Genomic DNA, 27,503 nt, shown 5'->3' with positions numbered 1-27,503 from the left:
CAATTATCTGTCAATTTGTTTTCGGTGCACCAGTAGCCTATAGTGGGTGGGACCAGACATTGATCCGAAAAGAGACTGGGAGGAGAGAGAGAGACAGAGAGAGAGTAAAGCAGAGGAGACTCAGAGCTCAGTCAGTCAGTCTCTCAGTCTGTCAGCCGACACGTTACCGACACCGGTAGTTTTAAACCCCGCATGTGAATATCAGCTCAGTATTATTAATGTTTAACAAACCAGGAGTGTGAATCCGTGGAGGAAGAGAAAAGAGAAGACGATCAGACAGAAGAAGAAGGAACTTTTAAGCAGTCGCTCAAGTATTGCTGCTTTCCGGCAGAGTCAGTGAAAGGTGAGTGATTATTAGTCACTAAAACTGTGCTGAGGAGGGGACTTTCACAGTGTAAGAGCACAGTTAGTAAGCAGCAGTAGAAAAATGCCTTATACTGAGAAGAAAACGAATATCGTGATATCTCCCTGATGGGGTTAGAGTTTAATGTCTGAACACTAAGATTTGTTCTTGTGTCACTTGTTTCACAGAAATATTACACAACTGTCTGCAAGAAAGAAAACACACAGAGAGAGGGGGGAAGGTTACGAGTCATGTGTAACTCAGCATTATGGATCTTGCCATACCCCGCCTTCTAAGTTGCCAAATGATGGTGTCAATAGGTCAGGGTTTCCCTTTGCTGTCTGCCGATTCCTTACTGATTTCGCACTGAGCAGCGATTTTCTTCTCAGCACGTTAAACATGAACAAAAGCATGCTGTCAAACGGATCGTGCATCAATACCACCTGCAGTGGCAGCCTCACCGTGGATGGACATTACAAGCCAGCACCAAGCATCACCATGTTTTTGGCCGGTGTGGTGGGAAACCTCCTGGCTCTCTTCATCCTCGGGGTGCACCAGAAGGAGCATCGCTCCAGGTCCTCGGTTTTCTGCATCCTGGTGACCGGGCTGGCCCTCACCGACCTGCTGGGCACCTGCCTCCTCAGCCCGCCTGTGTTCATCTGCTACGCCCGCAACATGTCCCTGATCAAACTGGGCGGCGAAGGCCTGTGCAATCTCTTTGGCTTCGCTATGATCTTCTTCGGCCTGGCGCCCACGCTCATCCTGTGCGCCATGGCCGTGGACCGCTGTCTGGCCATCAGCCATCCTTACTTTTACTCTGTGCACATCCGCCGCCGCTTCGCCAAGTTCACTCTTTTTTTTATTTACTTCTTTTCTTTGGCCTTCTGCCTCCTGCCATACAGCGGCTATGGTAAATTCAGACAGTACTGTCCCGGGACATGGTGCTTCATCGACATGGATGCGACAGGGGTTGACCGGGCCAACTTGGTGCGGGCCTTCTCTCTCTCCTACTCCTCTCTCATGGCACTGCTGATCTTGGCGGTGTTTGTGTGCAACGGTTCGGTGATTGTCAGCCTGTGCCAGATGCACCGGAGCCAGAAAATGCGGCGCGGCTCGGTCGGGTCCATGGGGAGAAGGAAGAGGCTGAGTCTGGCCTGGTTCGGACAGGGGGAAGAGGAGATGGACCACCTGGTGCTCCTGGCGCTCATCACTGTCATCTTTGTGGTCTGCTCCCTGCCGCTCACTGTAAGTTCACATTTGACCTTCTTTCAGTCTCTCTCTCTCTCTCTCTCTCTCGTGTGTGTGTGTGTGTGTGTGTGTGTGTGTGTGTGTGTGTGTGTTTGTGTGTAACATTGTGTGGTGGTCCTCTGCATTTTTTCCCCTTTTACCTCTGAATGACGGTGCGTCTGTATCTTGTGGATTTATTTCACTGCAAGAGGAGGAAAGAACTGACATCATCCTTAGTCATTTATTACGCTGTTGAAACATGAACTAACCATCTTCATGGGAAAACGAGGTGCAAAAAGGTTTGTTCTGAAAAGGGAACAGAAAAGGGGATTTTTGGTGGGTTTGTTCCATTAACACGTGTCCCTGACGGAATGTTTTTCTGCACACTCTTCTGGAGGAGGCTCACTTTAGTATTAGAGAGTTCCCCAACCTCTTATGAGTCCACATCAATAAAATTAATTCCTTCTCCTCTTTCTGTAACCATTATCAGAGCTGCCAACTCTCACGCTTTCGCCGTGTAACACAAGGTTTTGCCTGTTTTCACACACACTCACACCACACATCCAATTTCTCACGCAAAAAAAATCCGATGTGGGGCCGAGACTCGTTCGTTCCTTTTTAAACTCCCCGACTGTAGATGCCGCTGATGAGCGCCACTGAACCCTATGCGCTGCACCCATATATGCTGCACCCCGTTCTATATATACAGTCTATGGCACCCCGAAGTTAGCGACAGAAGAAGAGATACCGAGAAAGACAGCGGGAGAATCTATTTTCTCTATATAAATTAAATCTACTATATAAATTATTTGTTTGTGTTTATGCATGTGAACATGATTTAGTGTGGTGAAAGCTTTCATAACAAGTAGCAGGAGACCCGTTTTTGGCTGAACATTAATCATAAAGTGCTCTTAAGAATACAATTATTCACAACATAGGTTAGGTTTTAGTTAAGAATTAGTTTAATACCATTCTAATCAAAATATCAATCAACCTACAGGTACCTAGGTCAAATGTTAAACACTGGTCTATGAATAAGGCTTTATTGTGATACAGGCTGTCATTTAGGCAACAAAAACAATAGTTTTCTGGTTGAATGTTCAGCTCAAGTCTAGAAGGCACTACAAGTCATGATGCCGAACATGAATCAGAATAAGTTCAGGTATTGCTGATACATCTTTAGCAGACCACCCAAATCCACCAGAATGCAGGAAATCACATCTACTTAATCCAAAATTTCCTGGGGATGGACCTTAAGCTATGTCTGCTTCTCAGAATGTAATCAGTATTGTCCATCTCCAGTAGGCTGCCCCTATCAACAGCTTTGGGCCTCCCCACAAACCACCAGAATGCAGGGTACAACATGGGTACAACATCAAATGAATTCCAATTCTCTGATATCTGAGCCACCAACTTGTGTGGCAGCATAAATTTAGTCACCCCCGACAAAATCTCACTCAAAGGTTTTTTGAAAAGTTGGCAGGTATGTAATCATTATGTACATAAAAGCTCAGCTGGCATGGCGACCGTTGATGTTTTTGTTGCTGTGGTATGTGTTTGTGTGCCCTGTTGGAGTCTCACTAATGGTTGTGCTCTGCTCTGCTGACTCCACCAGTATAAGGTGTGCCTGAGACTGCAGCCTTCGCCACACAAGGCACGCTGTCACTGTGAATGTTTGTGTTGTGCATTCGTCTACTCAGCTCCATATCTGTCACTGCAACCTGACAACCCTGGAAGACTGGTCCCTGCCCTGCCTTGAAGCTCCTCTGGCAGGAGTTAAACCAGCCTCCTGTCTCTTGCCCCTTAACATTAGCCAGAGGTCCTGGCGAAAGTCAAGTTTGAGAAGTTAAAAACCAGCTGGAGGATGTGATTAATGCGAGTTATATTATAAAGGAATCCATGCTTTCACATATTTAGCCTAGCCTGGTCTGGATGATTAATTAGTTTACAGGAAGCAGTAAAAATTGTTCTTGTTCTTGCCCTTCACCAACTACTCATAGTCTGCATCTGGATAGTTTGTGGTAACATTTGAAGGTTTTGACTAACCCACGGTGCACGTAGGGCAGTTTGCCTAGAGTGGTGGCAGAGAGAGCTCCGGGAAATGAACAGTGATAATGATATACACTTGTCAACACTTCGTGAGTCAGGCTTCAGGAAACCGAAACTCCAACTTCTCTATTTGCAAAAGCGTTTATGTGTCTTAGATGTACATTTATGTTTCAGTTTCTAAATAAAATTAGAAAGCTCAATGGCAAAGTAATTTATAAATGGAACAGTAAATGGTCAATTTTATTTTCCAAAATAAATTAATTTGCATACTTTTTTGCAAAACAGATTTTAGATTTACTTATACATGTTCATAATTTAAACATCTCTGCCAAACAATCTAGAGTTACTAGCCTGATCATTCATACATCATTCTGAATAATTCAAGACCCTGTTATTAAGTGATTAGTGTTTTATGTGTCATCTCAGAGGACGCGTGTGTGTCTATGTGCTTGTTTGCTCATGTGCATGAAAGTCTTTGTGGTTGTAACTGAAAAAGACTGACTCAGTGGTGTTGTGAGTGAGTGAATGAGTGCATCTCAACCAACTTAACATGTTTCCAGACTGATGTGGCCTCATGATTAACACCAGTTAGTTTGCCAGAAAGCATAACAGATGTTGTCAAGAAAGTATGATTCTGTGAAAATGAATAAGTAAAGGTAAGAGTAAGTTGACTCTACTCTCAGCACTGACACAGTTCACATCTTTGCGAGTTCGCTCTTTTGCATATGCAAGTATATAAGCTGCATTCAGTCGTTATTCTTGCTTATAAACAACGATGTGCCAACACGAACCATGTGTTCCTGCTCCAGCAGATGTTTCCAGTTAGTCTTAGTTTACTCAGAGCACTTTAATGTAACTTAATATACCTTGGAAAACGATGCTTTCAAGTTCTGAAGAATCGCCTCCGTCTGCAGTTTGCCCTCATCAGCAGGGACTGCATGTTGGTGGGCAGCAGGTAAAGCAGGTGCTATTAAATGAATGCATCCTTTTTTTAAAGCAAGTTTGGCAAGACAGGAGATGCATGATTGTAATTAGAACATTATTATTTCCAGCGTTCTTTGCCTCAGGCATGATTAATGTTGGCGACTTTGCAGATCACGTTGCAAGATCTCGCATTTGTTAAGTGGTTTTTGGACAAAAATCTATGCAGTAGCTCTTTGGTAGGTACATTGCAGAGGTGTGAATAACAAGATTATTAATTAATAATTAATAATTATTAATAACTAACTGGTGTTAATTATTAATTATTAATTTTCACGTTTCAGTCGGCATTAGTTCAAGAGAAGTGGTAAAAGATAATCAGATGTGTGGGAATTTTTCAGAAATTCAAGTTGTTTTGTGGAGATGCTCGTGTGTGGGTTGTGTAGTGGGTTGACCTAACTTTCAAGATAATAAAAATTACTGTAAATGTTTGTCCTGTTCACCATTAATTGAAATACACCAGGTTCCCAGGCTTGTCACTCTGCAGCCCTGGATGTTATACATCCCCTCTGACTGATTTAAACCTACTGTACATATAATGTGCAATGACAGTAGACAGCTAAAAAAATGATAAAGTGCCATTAACCAATTGAACCTGATGTGATGAATGTTATCACTGCAGCTGTTCTGTGAAAGAACATTTAATTTGTTTGATGTTGCGTGAAACATGAGGTCCTTCTCGGGTTGTTCTAGGAAGGACTATTGACACATCGTTACAAATGCCATATGGAAAATATGGTTACTGCTTGTTAAACATTTTAAAATACAGCTACACAATTTCATTGATTTAAAGCCTTCCCTCCGAGTATAATAAACACATTATGTAAGGTTACACCACCAAATGTATTTAATAGAACTAACATACATTAAATACACCGATTGGGATGATAGGAATTAATGCTGAAACTGTAAATTGATCAAAAGAAATTTAATTAACAATTTTGCTAATTGTTTAAGCACAAATGCCATTTGCTCTTTAAATTTAATTTGAGGGTGTCCTATAACACTTTCCCCCTAAAACTATTGATATGACATAACTTTCTTTTCCTAATCATTGTAAATGTATTATCCTCTGGTTTTGCACTGTTGATTTGACAAAACAAGCAATTTAAAGATGTCACCTCCGGTTCTGAGAGGCTTTGATGGACCATTTTCTACAGACTAAAACAATGATCAAAAAGAAGAAATCCAAAGATTTAATAGATGGGTTAGTGTTAAAGCTGATCATCCTCCTACATGGAGTCACCGCACTGTCGGGCCTGATGATTTAAGTGCTGTTTACATTCTTGTGAGTATTTCGGGTGTTTCATTTGTATTGACGGTTTCCCTCAGAAAAGGAAATCAACACAACTCCATTAGGCCTATTTCGCTTCAGTAAATCTCCTCCGGGGGACAGGTACAGACTGATGTGATCATCACCAAGATCCCCTCTCCTTGCTGTTCCTATGCGGACCACAGAACCTGCCTGGGGCCCATATGTTGCCTATCAATACCTGGATCAGTAAAGTGCTACACTCATATCACAACCTATACGCAAGACTGTAAGCTCTAAATTTCACCCGTTATCATGTTAATCAGTAGTTTTGAGAAAAGTGTTATAAGAAGCTCTCAATAACCCCAAAGCAGGTTTTCAACTGTAATCCGGAGCAGCGCAGATCTGAATCAGTCATGAAGGTTTTCCATTAGTGTAGCTACCATGTCTGTGTCTTAGTCAGCAGACTAATATTGATTTGTGTGCATGAGGTTAGATGATACCATTCCCTGACAAAGATCCATGAAATAAATTATCCATCGCTGAGTTGCTGAAAGTATTACATAGCAGCTGCAATGAGATGATTTACACCAAGTGAAAATGCTAGATCCTATGATGATTACAGTACGTTACATGCAGAATGATAGACAAGAGGTTGTATATTTAAAAAAGAGTTAAAGAGACCCTGTGGAGATGTAAAAAAAGTTTTGTTTATATTCAGTGTTTCTCATCAAAGCACATTGTGTGCATCTCCAAGGACTTACTGAAGGCACTTCCGTCCTTCTGTTTACATCCACCATTGCTTGCTAGCAGTCTTCTTCTTCCTTGCTTTTGTTGGCACAATTTGCCATTTGGCCCTTAAGTCCCACCTGTAGATCAATCAAATAGCCTGAAACGATCAACATGACTGTGTATTGTGTCACCGATGTAGACGTGCCTGAGCATCCTCTTACTCACAACCCCTCTCTCCCCTGTGGCTACCAAAAAAAGATTGAAATGCAAAAAAAATAAATAAAAAAAAGTCTTGGGGTGGTTCACAAGAGCAAAGTACATTCTGTGATTTGGAAAAGAAATATGGAAATACCAAACCCCGTCCAATAGCTCTGAGCAAACTGGGCTATGGTGATGATTGTCAGGAAGAAGATAAACGACAGCTCTGACACATTTACAGTCACAGGGCATCATGCCTCCAGGAGTCAGTGCAGCACCTCATTAATCTGGGCCTTTTGACAGGCTGAAAACCACCAAACAAAAGCATATGGAGTGAAGTTGTAAAAAAGCTATGTGAAACAGTATAAAGCAAAAGGTTCTGTTGTTTGAAGATGCAAAACCTACCCATGTTCGCTTGTTCAGGAGAGAAAGATTGAGCAAACTAGTTAAAGGAGCCATATGAAAACTAATTCTTGATTAAATCCCGCTTTAAAACAGCTTAAACATTAAGATAAATGTTACAGTTTATAACCCTACAGGTCTTTAACCTTAAGCATACAACTAAATCAACATTAGAATTGTTCCAAAACAGCCAGGAGCTCTTAACCCCCTCGACAGGCCCAGACTCGAATGCTGTTGAAAATATGCAGAATGACAGGATGATAGCTATTCAAGGACACTCCCAACATCCAACTGGATCCAGATTTAGTAAATCAGTGTGGACAAAGAGGGGAAGTCCCCAAATCCAGACGTTGTCTGAGATGACTCAATGCTGAAATCCCTGTAATGGCTCCCAGAAGTGGTATCAGATGAGTCTACTACAACACAAAATGTGGAAATAATGGTTGAAGTCTGTGTGACAACAGCGTAGTTTACCATGACCTTTGCCTGAGTCTGAGGTGTCATATGCATCCATGCGGCATGGGAGTGGTGCAGTTAATGTAGGGCTGGGTGCAGAACTTCAATACTGTTATGGCACTGACAGAATTGCGTCAATACTTCAGAGCATCAAAAATGTGTTGTCATTGGGCACCAATTTTGATACTAACAGAAAATCTCTTCAGTTCAACTTTGTGCTGCTTGTTGGCTAGCCCGTGCAGCTAACCTGTATCTGCTCGTATTCAGTATTATTTCATCCTTTTAGTCCAGCTTGAGTAAAGTGACCACAGTTTCTCCAGCTGCTCCCAGATCTTTGAACAGCTTCTTCCTTTGAAGTGAGTAATTGTACCATAATGTGTTTTGTTTTTTGTTCAATGTGAATGAAAAATGTCATGGTAATGGTATTGGTACCGATATGAGATATGAGATGCTGTAACAGAGTCAAGACAGGAGCCTTTGTCTCCCAAACTATTGTGCTCGGGGTGCCTCAGGTGCTGCTGGGACATAAATGTCAGTGAGGTTCGTTCAGGTTTCTATAAGGAAAGATGATGCTCTGCAGTCAGCAGCTGGCTATGGGAAATGAACAATGACAATTACCTTTCTTAGTGGTGGACGTTTAATCCTCCATTCAGCGTACACACAGCACACACACACTTTAACATGAACATGTACACATTTACTCCTATTACAGCAGTCACAAGGCTGCAGGCTTGTTAATCCTTCCTTTCATTACCAGTTTTATCCTGGTTTGTTGTATGTTTTACTCGGTTTGAGCCACACAGGAAAAAGTGGGACAACAAATGATAGCAATGAAGATCCTCGAGGTAATGATGTGTAGATATTGAACCCCCTTTAATGTGTCCTTGAAGTGTTTGGGTGCTGCAGATCGTGGCCTTAGGGTTTAGTCAGAGGACAACAAGAGAGGAGCAGGTGCCAGAGATATTTTTAATGGCTGAGGCACAGAATGACAAAAAGTGATTAAAGGCAGATGTGGAGAGCAGATGGGTAAAAACAGAACAGGAGAGGTTATTGTTCCATGGTATGTTTTTAGTTATCGGGATGGAAAAATATTCATGAGCCCATGGCCCCGTTGTGTGCTTACCTGAACCTAGCAGCAGAGTTTTCATGCATTTTGTAGCGGAAATAGACTGAGTCCTCTGCTGCCTCATGTCTAATTAGCTTTAAAGGCATACTATGCAGTTGTCCGGTTTTGTCAAACAGCCACCCCTAGAGTCGCTGTGGAGTTCTTAACGGTATTTAACGTTAACTGTCGTAAATACCACTCACCAGAGCCGTCTCTATATACGGCTCTGCGTCTCTGTACTCGCGCCCTGATCCCCTCCCCCCTGTATACCGGTACATGTTCAGTAGGATGGAAGCGTCGGACATCGAACAGGCAAAGATAGACTCCGAAGATGTCTACTGACCAGGTAACGTCTGAGTGAATGCCTGCTAGTGTCTTCCATTGAGGCTGCTTCTTATGTCGCTGATGTATGTCACGTCACGCCGTAAAGCAATTTGTGATTCTCGCGAGATTTGGCGGGACGCCACCTTTCAGACTTGCATTGCTGGTTCTGCCAACAGCGTCCCTCTCCTGCTTTGCGGGATGATTCGCTATACTACAAGTTCATTTACCATCGAAATGACTTTGAGGCTGTTATAGTAAGGTAAAAATCTTGCATAGTGTGCCTTTAACGCCTTTATTTGAGATTTTGACCTGTATTAACTAATTTATTTGGCCACTTGGCGGCAGCAAAAACAAGCGGCAAATACTTCAGCTTTTAAGTTGAACTTGTTACTTATTTACAATCGCAGATATGTTGCAACATAACATCCATTTCAAGTTTTTCTGGCCACCTGGTAAACGTAAGTCCACTATTCTCTCTTTTAGCTCTGTTTTTGGTCTCAACCAACTCTTGAAGGAAATATCTGTCCCTTTAGCTGCTAAATGCTCCACTGTGTTCACCAGCTACTCGCTAACTTTGACTTTTGGCTGTGTATAGTGGATTTTTTTTAGAGCTTTTGTGCTGAAAACAGCTGGAGCTGCAGCTGGAAACAATTCTGATGAGAATGGCGAATTAAAAACAGTAAAGCTGTGGGCTGGAAAACCAAAACAATAAACTGATAGACACTAAAGTGCTTCATAGAGCACATAGAAGTAGTCTCTTCACCCTGCTGCCATCTGGAAAGAGAAGCTTCTTCCCTCGGGCTGTGAGACTGCTTCATTCATCCTCAGCACTCAATTATGTAAAACTGTTTTTATTTTTATGACTTATTAGTCAATTCTACTGTACATAATTTTAGTATATATATATAATTTGTTACTATAAAGTTATATATAGTTGTATGTTTTTACATGTAGCATAAAGGGAACTAAGACCTTTCCTTATGTAACCCTATTGATTATATGCACTTTAAACTGTAATGTCTTATAAGCTTAAAACTCACCTCTTTTTCCCCTCAATCATCATGTCATCCTAAATTTAATTTCAGCTAAACAGATCGTTCTCTAGAAGTGGAAACAGTCAATGTAGCCCTATTTTGAATAAGTCATAATGCGTCACAGCTTCATTGTTAACTCTGTGGCCAAATCTTTGTGCATTTGAAATCAATACAATGTTAACTTGAACACTGACACTGCGTCACCGACAATATCCTGTTTGAGTGTTCATGTATTATGCATTCTCTGTCCCGACTGAACTCCGTCTACTTCCAGTCAGACTCCTCACCACATATTTTCTCTGCAGCTACATTATGAAAACATTACTTTGATGTAAAACCAAGCAATGTAGAGGGAGAAAATACCATTAGATGCAATAGTCCCCTCATGCTGAACTCTTGATGACCCTTTAATTTATATGCCCTTAATTGCTGAATATAACTGATAGTAAAAATATGTTGTTCTTTATGAAGGTTGCAAGATCCATAGTGTCTTTATGAATAATCAACATTTTCAGTATTGGAAGTATGACATGTAGGTTCCCCAAATATTTCCTCTTGGCGTGCATTCACACTTACACAAACATCCTTGAACAAGAAACCCAGCAGTGTGGGCAACATGTGTAGTTGCAACAGATGATGTGTGGAAATTCATTGGTGAGGTTTTAGAAGTGTACATAAGTTCTGCTTTTAATACTATTGCATTGATAAGTGCATATTAGTAAATATAATTTTTTTTCATGACTCATTAAAGGACAGTGGGCTGCCACTTAGATCACATCTGTATTCCATTGGGTGTCAGTGGAGATGGCAGAGTGTAACAAGATGTCTCAGTGAGTCAAAATTTGGCTTGTACCGGTAATTTAAATTCCCATGCGGCATTGTTATTGTGTCAGTTGGGACACAGTTACAGTTAATTAACACTGCTGTGTACTGTTAAAAAATTATGTAAAAAAAACCCATGTGTGTTTCAGAACCACATCCTCATTAAGCTGTGTGCGTCTGTGCAAGATAGCTTCATGGAATTAAAAAGGGAAATAGGTTAACACCTTGAGATAAGGCAAAAGTAGAATCAGCACACTGTTTAGTTTTAGCAAGATGCACGTGTAATTAATTACACTTGTTTGTCATGTATTTAATGAGGTATGTTTCAACAGATAATTATAGTTATGGGAGCTTAAAATCCGTGCACACGTTCTACTTCTCCTCGTAGAATCTCCTTCTCAACGTCCAACAGTTTATTACATCGACCAAATAATAAAATATTATTGATCTTGGCAAATGGTATTAGTTGTGCTTGCGTCTTTAGGAGATGAAGAGCAGTCAGCCCAGAATAAATCTGCCGTCTCCAATCGATAGCTGCCTCCAGACTCATTTGTTTAGTTAATCATCCTCTAACTGAACAGCTGTTGTTGCAGGAGTTATTGGAGAGACATGTAGTTAGCTGCTATTTTAAAATACAGATTTTTATTTTTTAAATTGCTTGATGCAGCTTCTTTTATATGATCTGAGATTTCAGGCAAACTTTATATAAATTATTAACATGCCACACTGTTTTTTTCTATTTTTTTAAAATCAATTTGCAAGTACGAGAAGGAGCAGTCGGCCTAAGATGCTGTACCGTGTCTTCATTTGTGTTTAAAGTTCAGGTAGTTTTCACTCTGATATTTGACAGGAGGGCAGTTGATGATTGCTGTCAATATTACAGAGCAAAAAGGTGAGAAAACAGTGAGACAAACAACATAAAGATGAATGAAAGGAACTTTCAAAGGCTTGCAGAAGGTATAAATGTATTCCACTTCACTTACTCATATTATAAACAAGCGTATATGAGAGATTCTTCCACTTCCTCTTGCTAAACACTTTTTGAAACATAAACATTTGGTCCAATATGTCAGTTAATTTAATAGATTGACAGAAATTCATCATCAACAACAATGGTGATAACTGATAAACAAAACTGTAACAAGCAAGAATGCCAAACTTTTTTGTTTCAGCTTCTCAGTCGAAGATAATTTCAAAAATATCCTTTGGAGTGTTTGCTGGACAAAGCAAACTATTTGCGAGGTCATTACATTTAAAATATATTGATTAAATGACATCATAATAAATGGATTAATCAATTATACATACAGTCATTAGTTGAACCCCTAGGTTCAAGAATCAATCAAAAAGTGTATATTTATATGCTGTAAGACCATCAGCTTTTGGATTTTTGCTGCATTCCAGATGAACTCTTTTCTCTTTCTCCATCTTTTCTTGGATAGTGTCTTCCTCGTCTTTGCCCTCTAAAAGAAGCTTCAATTAATATTTAACTTTTTGGAAGCAGGTTGTGTGTCTAAATAGGGTTTATCAGAGATGTTGTTTGAAAGTATTCACAGTTGTTGCCAAGACATAGAGAAAATATCAGCAAATCTTTCTCACGAAGCAGTTTACCGTACGTCCATTATTTAGTCCTTTCCATGTTTGTCCTTTTGGTTTCTTGCCATTCGTTTGCGCTGTTATTTGTCTATCCATCAACACCTTCATTGTTTAAACAGCATTGTGTGGAATGTACACCACACCCTAGTTTAGAGTTTCTCAGCTTTAGGGTTGGGACCCCTCGTGGGGTCACTTGATATGCAAAGACTGATATTGATAAAAAAGATAAAAAACTATTTAAGCTGTGAAGGTATAGGACTATGTAATTTCTTTGTAATCTATTTTTAGTGTCACTGTGTGAAAATATAGAAAACAAAATTGAACATGACAACTTCTAGGATTTGACTAAACAGTTATATCGCTCGATAACTTTTATCTCTATGAATTATTTGTTATATGCACATTGGTGTAGACTAGGGATGGAGTGCAATTTTTTTGCATTCAAATTAAAATCCACATATTTTTATTATTATTTCTCCCTTTCAACATTTGCAAACCACTAAAAGCTAAAATAACATGTCAAATATGTCTAATCACCTCAAGATTTTAGTAGTTTTTTTTGTGACAGCTTAATTAATGTTCACAACAGGAACCTACAAGCTGAGAATTAGCTGAGGAGTATCATGTATGAAATGTTAATTAAATGTATCTGACACACTGTATAGATGTAGCCTGCAGTACTTCACAAGCTAATTAGTCAAAATACTGAAGGTCCTGATTCACATCTATGAAGTTGAGTGGATTAAAATCTTGATAAAATGAATCAGTTTAAAATTTTTTTTTGGCTTCTTCAGGGCTACTAAAAACAGCTCCCTGCTGCAGCTAATAACAATGGTATGAGATGGATGACAGTGAGCCAAAACAGTAATGACCTGAAAACCAAACAGTCTACGCAGGGTCATATAGTGCTAAATAAAGATTATCTGGCTTAAGATAGGGTCTTTCATATTTTTCAGGAATTTCTCCTTAGTTGTGTCAAGGGGTTGCAGTTAGTTGCAATCTGCAATCTCACTGTTAGATGGCACTAAATCCCGCACACTGGTCCTTTAACGAGAAGCCTGCTACCTGTATGTGTCCATTGCTGTGTGCTAATAAAGAAGAATGAGAAGAGATAAAGAGTTTTAAAATATTGAATATTGCACGTGGACAAATGCTGGTATTTTGCTAACTGAGAAACGTATCCGAAATGGAACTGGCTATCCAAAGGCTTTCCTGGTGTTAACTTAATCATTTATCTTCTGGGAAATGTAGAGAACAAAAGGATTCTTGTTTCATACTTCACCTTGCCAATATGATCAGGAGATAATGGAGATATATGACTTGGCTGAGACACAGCAGTAAAATACAACACCCTCACATCAAACAAACCAGTGTGGTGATCATCTGTTGTTGTGCTGAGGGATGTGTGAAAAAGGGGAAACTGCTGATATATAGTTCAATAAAAGCCTGATATTACTAAGGGCGACATGAGACTGACACGTTTCAGATCAATGTTTGATCAGAAGTAGAAAAAAAACTAGTAAAATAAGAATTCAACCACATGATTTAATTACAAAAGTTAAATCTTTTAGTGTAACCGAATCACTGAGTAAAGGAAGTATGGATGTAATCTGGGGTTTATTCCCTTTCCTGTTCTATGAAGTTGACTTCAGCTGGCATCAGATAGGCTATGATTCATAGCATTCGCCTTAAAAAACATATTTGTGCTGTGCGGTGGCCTGGCTGCGTGTTCACTTTTCTATCACAATTAGTAAATAATCAAAAACTGATCCTGGATGTGACGACACAGTATGACTCACTCAGATTTTCTTTTTCAATAACTGATTATTCCTGCATGTTAAAACTGCAGAAAACTGCACCCTGTTTTCCGGTTTAATACGTATTTGTTTTACATTTTGGGAACAGGCATCCTGAAATCATCTTTGAGAGCTTTCCAAAACAGTTTTTCTCCTGCGTATTAAAGTTCTGTCTTCAAAGAGCGTCTGAGCCAGACTATGCAGACAACAGGGACTAAACATATTCAACAAGATAATTGCAACCAGGCAGCCAGTGCGGATTCTGTGGTTTGCGATTTCAGAGCCCAGTGAACCCTAGCTGATGTTTACTAGTGCAAATAACCTGAAAATATGTGATGGGAATGAGCCCCCCCCCCATCATCATCTCCCCACCCTCATCTCCCCCCAGAGACTTTCTAAAAGTCCTAAAATACAGGAGCTTGACAGTTGGCTTTTTATAATAATGCTGACAAACTGTTAGTACTCATATCAGTTATTTTTAGTCCATTTATATTTTTTTAACATGTGCAGCTCAGAAAAGATATTCATAGACTAATTTTTGTGTGTGTAATAAGATAAAATGGCTGAGAACTGCATTGGCTACTCAAATACATAACATTTAAAGAAATAGTTAAAGATTTAGCTTATTCGCTTTATTGCAGAGTGTTAGATAAGAAGATTGACGCCACACGTCTGTACGCTAAATATAACGCTTACAGCCAGCAGACTGTTAGTTTAGCATAAAGACTGGAAACAGGTGGAAACAAGCTAGCCTGCTCAGTTCAGAGGTAACAATATCTGCCTGCAAGCACATTTAAAGCTCACTAATAAACATGCTACATCTCATTTGTTTAATGTGCAACAACCAAAGGGTAAAAATATGTTGCTGTTGTTACATGTGACTCTCCGGTGTCTCAGCTGGTCACCTGGCAACAGGTCAGAGTGAGAAATAGTCCTTTGGACCGAGCCAGACGAGTTGTGTCCTGCTGTTTCTGGTGTTTAACTTAAACTAAATCAACCAGCTACCTTACAGACATCATAGTGGTATCAATCGTTTCATCTGTCACTAAAAAAATGTTTTATATGTTAACAGCAGTTGTCGTGTTTTATTCCACATTGATTATGTTGTGGTTTCTTGTAATCTGACGTTGGATGGGAAAAATGTAAAGTAAAGAACACAAAAACTAAAACCACGTTTTTAATTATTATTAGTCACAAATTCGCCTCATTAAATTTAGGTCTCAACCAGTCTGTGATGAATTCCATAATCCAGGCATCCACCCTTGTTATTATCTACTGTTTGAGAGTTTGCCTTAGATGCCTCTTTAATGCTGACGCCCACCAGGCAGGCAGCCCGGCACACAGATTTATAGTCCTAGAAGCCCAGTTGGAAAAACCCATAGTTGGATATTGACAGTGAGGAATGCTGGATACCAACTGTTCTGACCATCATTAACAAAACAACAAGCTAGCCAACTTTTCCCAGGATAATTGAAGATGAAAAAAATAAATAAAAGCTACTTTTTAGCATTTATTTTACATTTACAAGTAATGGAAGCACGTCTGGTTCTCCTCAATTCATGTTAGCAGCGCTAAGAAAAAATAGATTTGTTGAACACAGTCTGAATTGTGCCAACCTGCACAGTTAGAGCTGTTGTTGGTTATACTTCATAGTGACATTGTAATCTACACCATTATGCTGCATGTTACTCAACAGTTGGCGTTACTTATGCAATGTTATTGTGCTTAACCAAAAACAACATTGTGATATTCCTATCATCATTTTAGTTCAATGAGGCATAACATGTCATGTTTGTTTTTAGAGTCCCAAAACAAAACAAAAACACCTACACACTGTGTGTTGAAATGAAAGATTGATTTAGCTCTGGTTTGTTGTTCTTTGGAGGAAACTGCAGGCCGGCATGTCAAGACTTGGCTGATTGTTATGTACTGTTATATTATGTATTCATCAAGTAACTTTGTTTAAATGCCACATAAAATTATCTGGAATATTAAACAGGACATTTACATCTGGATTTGATTGTACTAATTCAAATGACTGACCAACACAACCTATAACAGGTTAAAAGTTTACACATTGATGCCCTGTATGACAGTGAGAAGTAATTGAAACGATGTTCCAAAAACAATAATCATGCACCCAATATCCAATGTCACTTTTATGTTATGCACTGTTGTGTGCAAAAAAATATCATGTCTTAACACATCTAATTTATCATTTGTTAGTAATGAAATTAGACACTAAAGTCGCTTGGGGTGAAGTACATCATGCAATTTAAAAGTGCCAGGTGTGATTTGAACAGACTTTATTTGCCTTGTCATAAAGGTAGCGGGCCGCTAACCAGATCAGTAACACTTAATGGCAGCATATAAACAGAGCCACAGTAAAAGTGTCAGTCTTAACTTGTAGCAATACTCCAGCATTCAGATGACATGAAAGTACCACATTTTAACCTCAAAAGCTATACATTTTAGCTTCAAGTACCCAACACACATATCTAAGCCCCTGGGATTTTTATACCCTGTATGGTGACTGGAAGGTGAATTACAATAAGAGTAGAGCCCATCATTACTATATGTTGTGATAACATAACAGAACAGTTTTTTTTTTTTTTTTTTAGGAAATTGGGAAAATGTGACATGGAAATCAATATGAGCAGAAAAAACATTAAACCAGTTCAGCCACATTATATAATGTTAATATATAAAATATACAAGTGGTCTAAAGCACTAGTTCCCAATGCCCACTAAGGGTTGCCAGAGCTTCACAGGGTTTCGCTAGGCCTTCTTGATTTTAAGGCGTGTACGAAAAAAATAAAGTAAGCCAATATCTCAAAACTGAAAAACTAAACTAAATGAAATTGTTTTAAATGTTTAGATTATTATTTAAGATATACAATTAATAAAACCTCACAGGATAAAAGAATGGTGAAGACCTGAAGACAAGCTATATTCAGACAGCCTTCACTTTCTGCTAAACAGCCTTGTGAATCTTTAGAAAAGTACACAGTTACAACAAGCAAAGAGCTGCTAATAGAACAATGGCCAGGGAGAAGAAAACACTGAATTTGTCAAAAAGAAGCCCATTAAGTATATGTGATTGTTAAAAAAAAAAAAAAAAAAAAAATACAAACAAAGAAATATATAAATGTTTATAGAAATATCAAGAAAACTATATTCACAGGGAAAAATCTGCTCAAAATTATTCTAAATCACTTGTCAAACTTTATGCAATTATTGTGTTCAGTATTCAGGTTAATAAAACACTGTTTATCAGTTGTTCTAAATTGTTATTGTTATGCATTGAATATAATATGAAATATCCATAACAGCCATAAAATATGTCATTTAGTCAGGGGTCGTCGGTTTACTCAATGATAGAAAAGATTGGGAACAACTGATCTCATTGTCTGACCCCTTATATTGTTATCACAGATGTTGTCACATTCCCCGAGCTCAGTAATGAGGTTGTTGTCATAAGCGATAGAAATGATGAATAAACTCGTATCGCTTTAAAACAACAAAATTATTTCAAGTAGATGTGTGTTCATTGCCAAAGAAAATAAAATACACCGTTTTTATTGCCTAGTGCTCAGTGGTTAGCAAATGAAATGATGAAGTGTGCACAGGGCCAGGAAATAAAAAAGTGGGGGGTAATTGCCATCCATGTGGCTCTGTGTGACCCAACTGTCTTACAAAACCAAAAAACGGATCTAAATTAGCTCCAAGTAGTGAAATGAAACACTGCAATTCAATCGCATACATTAAAGCTATTACAGTTTCTCTTTTTTTTCATCAGCAGCATAAAGTAAGTACATTAGAAACCTCTTGCAGCTTTATCTCTGTTGAAGAGAAGGGGTTAACGCGCTGGGTTCGGTTGCAACGTCCTTTTGACATTGCCAAAGGGCTTTCTTATCGAGACATATCAGCCCACTTCATATTTCAATTTGTAAGTTGGGTTTTCAGGCTTTCACAGCTTCTTTCACTTCTTCTTTATATTTGGTAACATCAGTTGTCAAGTCGACAGCAACTCTTATAGCTTCACATGTATGTCAGTTTACTCCTCACAGTGACAGTTTCAGAGGCCACTTTCTAAATTCTTCCCTTTACATTACTCATGAGAAAAAAAGGTGATAAATATAGATTCTGTTGACATAAAAGCTGCATCTTATATTTGATATGTCATTTTTTTCACAAACTGAGGAAGAGAATGAAGAATAAAACAACAGGCATGATTTATAGCAGAAGGCAAGTATGTGTGTGTGTGTGTGTGTATGAAAAATATTTTATCTTGACCTGTGGTCACTTTTCCTCCCAGATAGTTGAGTGTCGCAGTGATGACTGTTCTCTACAACTGGTTTGAAAACGCTATAAAAGGTCTCATTGCTTCAGGTAACTCGCTGCGGTCTCAGGCACTTGTTAGAGAGGAAATTCACTAATGGATGTCCAGACAGGGAAATTCCCCTGATGAAAGTTAACAGAGGTTATTTCCTTGTGTTTCTGCCACGTGTTTTAATGTTTTCTTGCTCCTGAAACAGAACACATTTACATTTATAGGACATCTGTGATGCTAGAGATATGCTTTCTGTGTTGAAAAAGCCACTAAACAAAGCTTGAGGAGAACTTACTGTACAAATTGATTACATGAACCAGATGCATGTTAACGCTCTCGCTAGCGCACACCCACTCATTCTTCTTCTTTTGTATCTTTTTCTGTATCTCACACGCCACAAACCACCTCCTCACGCTCTAACTGCAGAGTATGAAATTCTGTGAAATTCCCCTACAGCACAGAAACACGCTTTCCTTTACATTAACCCACCGTGTGACTCTCCACCAGCATTATTATGTGGTCCTAGAGGAACTAAATCTGTGGCAGAGGTCAGACAGCCGGGGGAGAAACATTTATATTTAATTCTTTGACTGACTTGAAATGAAGGCAGTGGGTGGGAATCCAGTGTTCAATCAACACCAATGTTCTTGGGAATCCTGGATCAATGCACTTTATTGGACAGTGTGTAAAGATTTTTGAATTAATGTTGAACTTTCTCTGAACTGTAACTTCATACTGAGTTACAAGAAATGAAGGATGGAAATTGACTGATTGAATGATTAGGAGGTAGGGCAGAGGTGCAATGGAAACAGCAGAGGTGCAATGGAAAAACTGAATAAACCTGGCTTAAAGAACTCAGTCTCCAACCTAAAAACTAGTTTCGTTTCACACACCTTTAAACCGTATTTCTTTGTCATACTTAGGCCTAATTTCCACATCAAACTGCAGCTCTTTCTAAAGGAAAAGTTCAATATTCTGTAAAATATCATCTCTTGATATTAGTCTCATGCCTTTACGTTAAGTACATTGTAGTCTTGCATCGCCAGAATGACACACTTTTAGCTGAACCCATCACATAGGAGGAAAACCCCTTGTTTGTATTTCTTTGAATGAATCCCAATGGCGTCGGCTGTGCTAAGCCCTTGCAAAATAGTGTTGGGGACTTGTTTTGGTTGAACATTTGCAGGTGTGGAGGATGGCATTAAAATGGTGAAATTCTCGCAAAAAAAGAAAGATAACAGCTGCAAGGTTGTTTACGTTCGTACTGTTTGTGACCAGATCAGGATGAAGGCAACGTGCCATTTTCAGGTTGCTAGCTTTGAATACGGTTAAACACAGATAGCAGAAGGGGAAGATCAGTAAGTTAGCATGTTATTAGCTGAACAATAAGACTACAGAGCGCAGCTTTGTTGTTTTGATTGTCTCTCACTGTTTTGAGTGAAAAGGCTCTGATAAAGCGACCGCACATTACCTGCTCGGCATCAAACGACACACGAAGTTAGACAAACACATTTACCGAATAGTGGAACATTTAGCTGTTAAAAAAACAAAATATTTTCCTCAGGAGTTGTTGGGAGACCAAAACTGAACGAAGATAAGTGAGTGAGTGAATACTGGACTTCTTCTATCATATTCCACTCCAGAATAAATGCTTCCATTATCCATGTCTGCTGGATGTGTAAATAAGCAACTGTTTGCTATCAGGTTTGCCATATTAACTTAAAAGATGACAATATATTAGTGTTGTGTTTCCAGTTTTTCACTACCTCTAAGTGGACCAAAAAGCAGTTATTGGATTAACAAAAATAAATTAGACTGATATCAATCTTCTCATCTTACTCTTGGAAAGATAAGCATATTTCCGGAAATGTTGAAAAACTCCTTTAAAGACTTGTGCAAGACTGCAGCCTTACTCTCCCTCTCTCTCTGTGTGCTTGCTCGCTGCTGTAAACAGTCCTCTGTGAAAGGCCTGTAATCTCTTCACTGGCTCCTCTCATCCCCATGTAATGATTCTGCAGTGAAACAGGATCAGGAAGAAGGAGTTGGGAAGAGTCCTCCAGGACCAAGAAGATGGAAAATAATGGGTCATAGAGTGTAGACATCCATTACGTGGTCTGTTTCCTGAAAGACACAGGAGTCATCAGCCCCAAATAGCATCTTATGTGTCTCTGCCAGGATGTACCCATTCACACCAGCTGGGTCCAGGTATATGAAGAGTCTCAGTCGAGATTTCAGTTAAATTATTTAGACCTGAAAGAAGTGATTGATTAGTCAGTAAATCGATAAACAGAAAAATATTTTCATAATTGATTCATCTTTTAAGTCAAAAATGCCGAAACATTTCCTATTTCCAGCTCCCCAGCTGTGAGGATATGCTATTTTTCACATTTTTTCAGTCATTTTATAGAGAAATGAATCGATTTGATAAAAAAAGATTATCTGCAGATTAAACAAACATTAAAATAATTGTTAGTTGCAGTCCTAAAATTATTTATTTGACAGTAGTTTAAGATATGAGTCCAGATAAAGATCACAGAGCAGTGGATGGTAATAAATGAGCGTGTTTGCACATGTACAACATTCAATGTGTGTGCATCCGTCTGTGACTGTGCTATATGCATCTGTTTATACAGGACACGTATGAACAAATTTACTTTCGCTCGCAGTATGTTCCATCAAAGCTTTCTGCATCGACACGATTCTTTGTTCTCCAGAATATTCACCCTGATCCTCGCCTGCTGCGTACCGTTTCTGGCCTGCTCTTCATCCACAGACTGATACATTAATATGCTCCTGTTTAAGGAGAGTCTGACATCTCACAGTTTTGGCCCCACAGCCTGTAGTGCTTGGAGAAGACAGCTTGTGATTAGTGTCCCTTTCTGCTGGGGCTTGAGGTCTGCTGAGACAACCATAAGAGGCAGGGTGGCATGCAGAAGCAGCAGCAAGGGTGAGGGTGGTAATGTGGAGCGAGACAACAAGGGCAAGGATGATGGAGAGCGTATGAGGATGCATTTCTGTTTGAAAAGTTTCTGGCAACACTGCATGATGAATGAAGTGTACGATAACTGCACGTTGAGCAAAAGAGACATTTGTCATTGTGTTTGTTAGTGTGTTTTATGCCAGTAGGCTCACGTTTCATTTTTCCTTCAAGTATTAATTCAAATAACAAATTGTTGCCTGTATAAGGCTTGTTTTTTTGGTGATAAGCCAAGACAATTAATAGTGTTGTGATTCTTGTCCAAAAAGGACATCTTTCACATTGTTTCTGAGGCTTTTGAAACATGTATTGGATCTTGTGCCTCCTGTCTTGTGCTGATATCCTGACAAAAGCTCCAAATGGAACTGGAGCCAGTTCAAACTGCACTTTGTTTGAGTTCAAACAAGGGTGCAAAATTTACACAACACTAAATTAAAATGTGTTGCATCACACAGGCAACTTCTTACATTAGTTGTTACTAAATAATCACACCTAGTAACTACAAAGTGTAATTGTTAGCTAACTGAAGAAGAAAGAACTTAACACACAAACTAATGGATTTGTGAAAAGAGGGTGCAACCCAATCCTGGAGATATTCATTAGCCTACATAACTTGACATTTTCTGTTAAATGCCAGTGCAAATGAACAGAGTAACTGATGTGGGAAAATTGACTGACTGTGACAAAGAGGTGGCTTCGGGTCAAATTACAAAATGTGAAGTTGGTTTCTTGCAAGGAAACATTATTGGAAGGGGAAACTGAGGCCACGTCATCTCGATCTGTGTATATCTCATTTCTGATCGCGTGTGTGTCTGTGTGAGTATTATTATAATCCATAAATACTTCTGGTATTAAGCCTGTGGAATCAGTGAGACTCCAACATCGGTTGTGCAATTCAAGAAATTTCACAAAACCTGAAACAATATGATAACTTCCTAAAAAGTCAGGAACATCCGGGCGTTGTTTTGTTCCACTTGGAGTGTAACCACTTCTGACCTCTAAGATGACAACACTGTTCCAGGGTTTTTAAGCAATTTTGCCACTGAGCTCACCATCCCCATAGAAGCATCACAAAATAATTGCTGTTGTTCTGTGTTTGCATGATGTCAGACTCTTTCTCTCTCCCCCTGTTTTCTTGTGGGTGTAGATGTAGATCAATATAAGCGACCACATCCTTGTGAGTTTAGCTATTTAATGAGCATGGAGAGGACATAGTCAGTACCATGTCTGGTCCCTCTGGTAGTCTGGTTTGGCCTGGCTCTGGCCCCTCTTACTCTGTCTCTAGCTTATTAGTTTTCAGCCCAGGCCATAGCAACAGAGAAACATTTACACCAATGCACAAGAGTACTCAATCAGCACAAGCCATTAATTAGTCCAGTGTTTGTTGGATATTTCATGGAGGAAATGGAGAATTGTTGATAGAGAAGAGGAGTGAGGTGACAAAGAAGCTTCCTGGGCCAGCTGCTGCTCCTGTCTCTGCCCAGGATGAATAAGCAGCCAGCTGCAGCTGTCTAGAATGCCTGTCTGTGGCGTGTCATATTTTAAAGGTCAGTGCAGGAAAAAGTTGTGGTTTTATTGTGTAGCATCTGTAATCAGCACACTTTGTACTCCTGAAGATTAAAGGCATGTTCCCACAGAGCGCGTTGCATTGGCATACCGAGACGGATGTTGACATTTGGTAACAAGACTAACCACAGTCTCAACTGACACTTATACTAAACACACGGTTAGTATCCTCATCTGGTTTTAACACCAAAGTGCCGACAAGTCCATCGTGTTCTGCTGTTACAGAGACTTGAATCAGTTCGATTTGGCTCCATCCAGCAGACAATATGTTTGATCTTGTGTGACAACGGGTTACCAAAACAGTGTCCCCTGAGCAAGCTTCAGTTTTTGTAATTAATATATTGATTCTTTGATTAGTCAATTAATAATTTGGTCTACGACAAAAAAAGATAATGACAAATGTCCCTCACCATTTACCACAGCCCAATGCAATGTCTTCCATCAGCTGTAAATAGTCCAGCTGTAATCAGCAAATGTTTTTGATATTTTGGTAGAAACTATTAACTGATGATCAAAATTGTCACTGATTATTTTCCAACAGTAGTCACTGATTAAGCACTTGTCAGCTTGTCCTGGTATGCTAGTAGTCAGGCATCATAAACAAAAACACACCCAAAACACCAAAGAAAACCTGCTCTAAGTGTGATGACACAAGATATAATACTGATCTCTCCGAACCGTTGTTTGTCCCATAATATTCAAATAACATTTTACTGAATACTATAAATGTAAGCTTTCTAAAATACATCCTAATCTTAGTAACAAATCACCAAAATGACCGGTATCAAATAATAGGCTGTATTTGTGTGTTGTAATGGCTGAGGACAGATGGTCATTCATGCTACTAAACCTGCTCTGGATAAGTAACGGTTAAAACAGAAGACACAGTTTTCTCGTATTTTCCTGGCATTACATTATGTGAACTCTGAGCAGGATGAAAGAGGGGATGCCTGTGCTCTGTAAACTGGTGACGTGTGGAGAACCTTCTGAACATTTGTAATCTCTGAATAGCAAAGACTCTGTCTAACCCCAACCCTCTCTTCCTTCAGATTGCAGGTTTTATCAACGCCATACACCCATTTTGCAGCGACACAGAGAACCTGACGGCGTTCCGCTTCTACGCCCTCAACCCCATTGTGGATCCCTGGGTTTTCATCATCTGCCGCAAGTCTGTGTTTCGCCACCTTTGCTCTCTGCTGAGCTGCCACTTCAGCAAAGGAGCTGTGAAAACAACAGCACACAGCGCTCTGTCTTTACCCCTTGACAATTACATTCAGCGCAACCCTCCAGATGTGACAGTTGACGCGACAGTTCCACAGACCAACATGTACTCCAATTTACCTCTGTGACCCAACAGAAATCCTCAACTGTACAGGGTCACTGGAGGCTAGGAGACTTTCATGTTTGATAAAACATTGGTGCATTCTGAAATGAAAGTTTAACATTTGCATACAGGAGTTCTCCGCTCACCCTTTCGCGACAGAAAGACTTTGACAAAGAAGTATCTGTCCCAGTGGAAATCTGCTATATGTCGCGTTCCATTTTCCCTATGAACTAACGTTGGAAAGAATGATTGCACTAAGTCTGAAACTTCCACTGACTGATGGAAACGGTTTCAACGTTGTGCCATAAAACAAACAACACTGTAATTTAGCACTAAGGAACACATCAAACCATATCATGCCTATGATTAATATACTGAAAAATCTGAATATATGCACTCGGGTAAAGCTATATGGGTACACAATATGCATGAATGTATACTGTCTTCTTTCTCTCTTCTAAGGTACTGGCCAGGTAACTCTTGATTTAGTGGACTGATTAAATGAGATGCAGGTCACAGTCAACGAGAAGATGGTATTTTATTTCCCTGTCATCACTGGGGTTGATGACTTGGTAATCCAATTCCCTTGACCAGAATTATAATGCATCCATCATCAGTGAGAGGGATGCAACAGAGACACATATTTTATTAAAATGAGGAGAAGTTGTCACTTGAATAAATGAACAGATGTAGATGAAGCAGGTTCCTCAGACAAAGTGCAGTATAAATATTAATAATCACGTCTTAACAAAACTAAAAGTCTACAGCCCCACTTGCTGTCCTTATAAGGCACTTTGGCACAACTTTACTTTGAGCTAAAATCTAATGCCAGCATGTTAATGTGCTCACAATGACAATACACATGCTGACGTTTAGCAGGTACAATGTTTACAATATTCTCCATCTTACTTTAGTGTGTTTCCTTACTAACATTTGCTTATTAGCACAATACAACAAACCACAGCTGAGACTCATCATCAATTTTTGCAGTTTATTTGGTCATAAATTTTATAAGGAGTACGGTCTAGACCTACTCCATTTGAAAAGTGTCTGGAGATATCTTTTGTTATGAATTTGTGCTAAACAAAAAAAATGAATTCAATTCAATTCAATTAAATAAACCAAAGTATTGGACAAATTGCATTTTGACCTTATGATGGCACTAAATGAAAAGCTAAGGGGCCTATAAAGTGATCACAATTTATGCTCTTGGCACCACAGATGGCACCAAATATGGCAATCCATCTGATAGTACCAAAGTGGAGGACAGATGGATGACATTTCCATCTCTAGAGTGACAACGCTAGTGAGGCTAAAGAGTGATTTTCAAAAACACAAATCTTGAATTTGGATTAGTTACTACTGGAATATAAAAATGGAAGTCTGGGTCCTAGCTGTGTTGCATTTACACTGTACCTGTGAAAATTGTTCCTATCAGAAAGTACTTGTCTGACTCATAGTGCCGTTTGCTCTTTGTTGAAATAGATCAAATAACACAGGGGTGTTTCCTTACAGACTACACTGTTCCACCTGCAGCACAGACTGCCAGTACTATGAAACATGAATATGATGTATGTAATAAATGTACAAATAGATTCGAATTTCATCTTGTCGGTCGTTGTGGTCAGTTCAAAAATTATCAATTACTATTGTTACTGTTGTTGTTAAAATCATCTAAGCCCTCTCACAGTCCAAAAATGCAAGAAATGAAAAGTAAAGTTAGTGAAAAGATTGGATAATCCGAGACTAGACTAAGTTTAGGACGATTCCCAACCATGCCTGAAAGTGAGTCAATCCAGTTTAAAAGGTCCCTTTAGTCTCAAACTAGACTTGATTTCATATTCAATGTATTGCATGAACTTTTGATTCCACCCCTCCTTCTCACCCTCACTGATTTCTAAGCTATCTATGATGATGATTGTCTGTGAATGGTCTCTTAAGAGCCTCCTGTGTTTGAAAAACTCTGCTGCTCCAAAAGGCACTGTGAGAATTAGTCCGTTGTTGTTGACTTTAATGCTGTAACTGCATTTAAATGTAGTATATTTATGCCTTTTACACTGTGCTATAATGTTTGTCTTTGCAATTGTGTTGTTTTGGTTTATGCAGTGGAGTGCAGACGTGGTGATTTGAGTTCAGTTTTTTTTGTTTTCCTTTTTGTCTGTGTTGCACATTCACTTTTCGCTTTATAGTCTTTAAATGCTCAGTCATTTATGATCCCGAGGTAAGTCATACACATTACCACTAGCACATCTGACCCTTGAGGGTGCAATTTTTTGAGTTGTAAATCCTTTAAAAAATGAATGAAAGAATTGATTTTAGAAAACAAAATAGCATTCATTATATGGTACACATTTTGTTCATGTGAAATAAAGTGTTAATAATACAAAAAAAAAACTCAAAAAAGTCTCACAACTTATGTCTGTATATGTTCCCAAAGAGAAACAGAGAGATGTTTTGTTAAATGTTTATGCTGATTTTGTGATGTTTAACAGTCAAAAAAACATACTGCTCTTTATCTCAGCTCATGTATAGGTCTTAACTGTCGTGGGACCTGAGCACATTTGCTGTGCGTTTACAGTATATGAAATGGAAGCAGTGACAACATAAACAAAAGATGATTGTGTTTAAGTTTAGATTATAATTTGTTTCTGTCTTGTTACAACCCTAACGTCAACCTTGACTACAGGGGAACATTCATTTGACATGTGGTGCTCCGTTATATAAGACTGTAGCTATTTGGAGATGTTGAAAGTGAAATTAAGTTATATAACCTAATAAATTTTTCTCCAGTATATCAAGTTTCAGTAAAACTTGTCCAAATTAAATAAAGTCAGAATGTAGAAACAGTAGTTCATGTAACTGACTTGTTGAGTTACTCTGGAAATTACATTTTCTCCATAAATAAAAGTTTGGGAGAGAGCAACATTACATAACAGCAACATTCAGATTCCCATTAAGGTCTGTGTTCTTATTTATATGTTCACCA

General features: G+C 39.0%; 1 protein-coding gene across 1 annotated transcript; it reads left to right on the top strand.

Moving 5' to 3' along the window:
• Positions 1-95: 95 nt before the first annotated feature.
• Positions 96-27,363, top strand: ptgir (prostaglandin I2 receptor). Its single transcript, XM_051396937.1, has 3 exons — positions 96-343; positions 532-1,588; positions 24,243-27,363. The coding sequence occupies exons 2-3, from the start codon at positions 743-745 to the stop codon at positions 24,540-24,542; spliced, it is 1,146 nt and encodes a 381-aa protein (XP_051252897.1). The 5' UTR covers positions 96-343; positions 532-742; the 3' UTR covers positions 24,543-27,363.
• The last annotated feature ends 140 nt before the right edge of the window (positions 27,364-27,503 follow it).

Source organism: Dicentrarchus labrax, unplaced genomic scaffold (assembly GCF_905237075.1).
Source record: "Dicentrarchus labrax unplaced genomic scaffold, dlabrax2021, whole genome shotgun sequence".
Classification (NCBI taxonomy): domain Eukaryota; kingdom Metazoa; phylum Chordata; class Actinopteri; family Moronidae; genus Dicentrarchus; species Dicentrarchus labrax.
The sequence above is the reverse complement of the archived record's forward strand: the minus strand, read 5'-3'. Positions and strand labels throughout refer to the sequence as shown.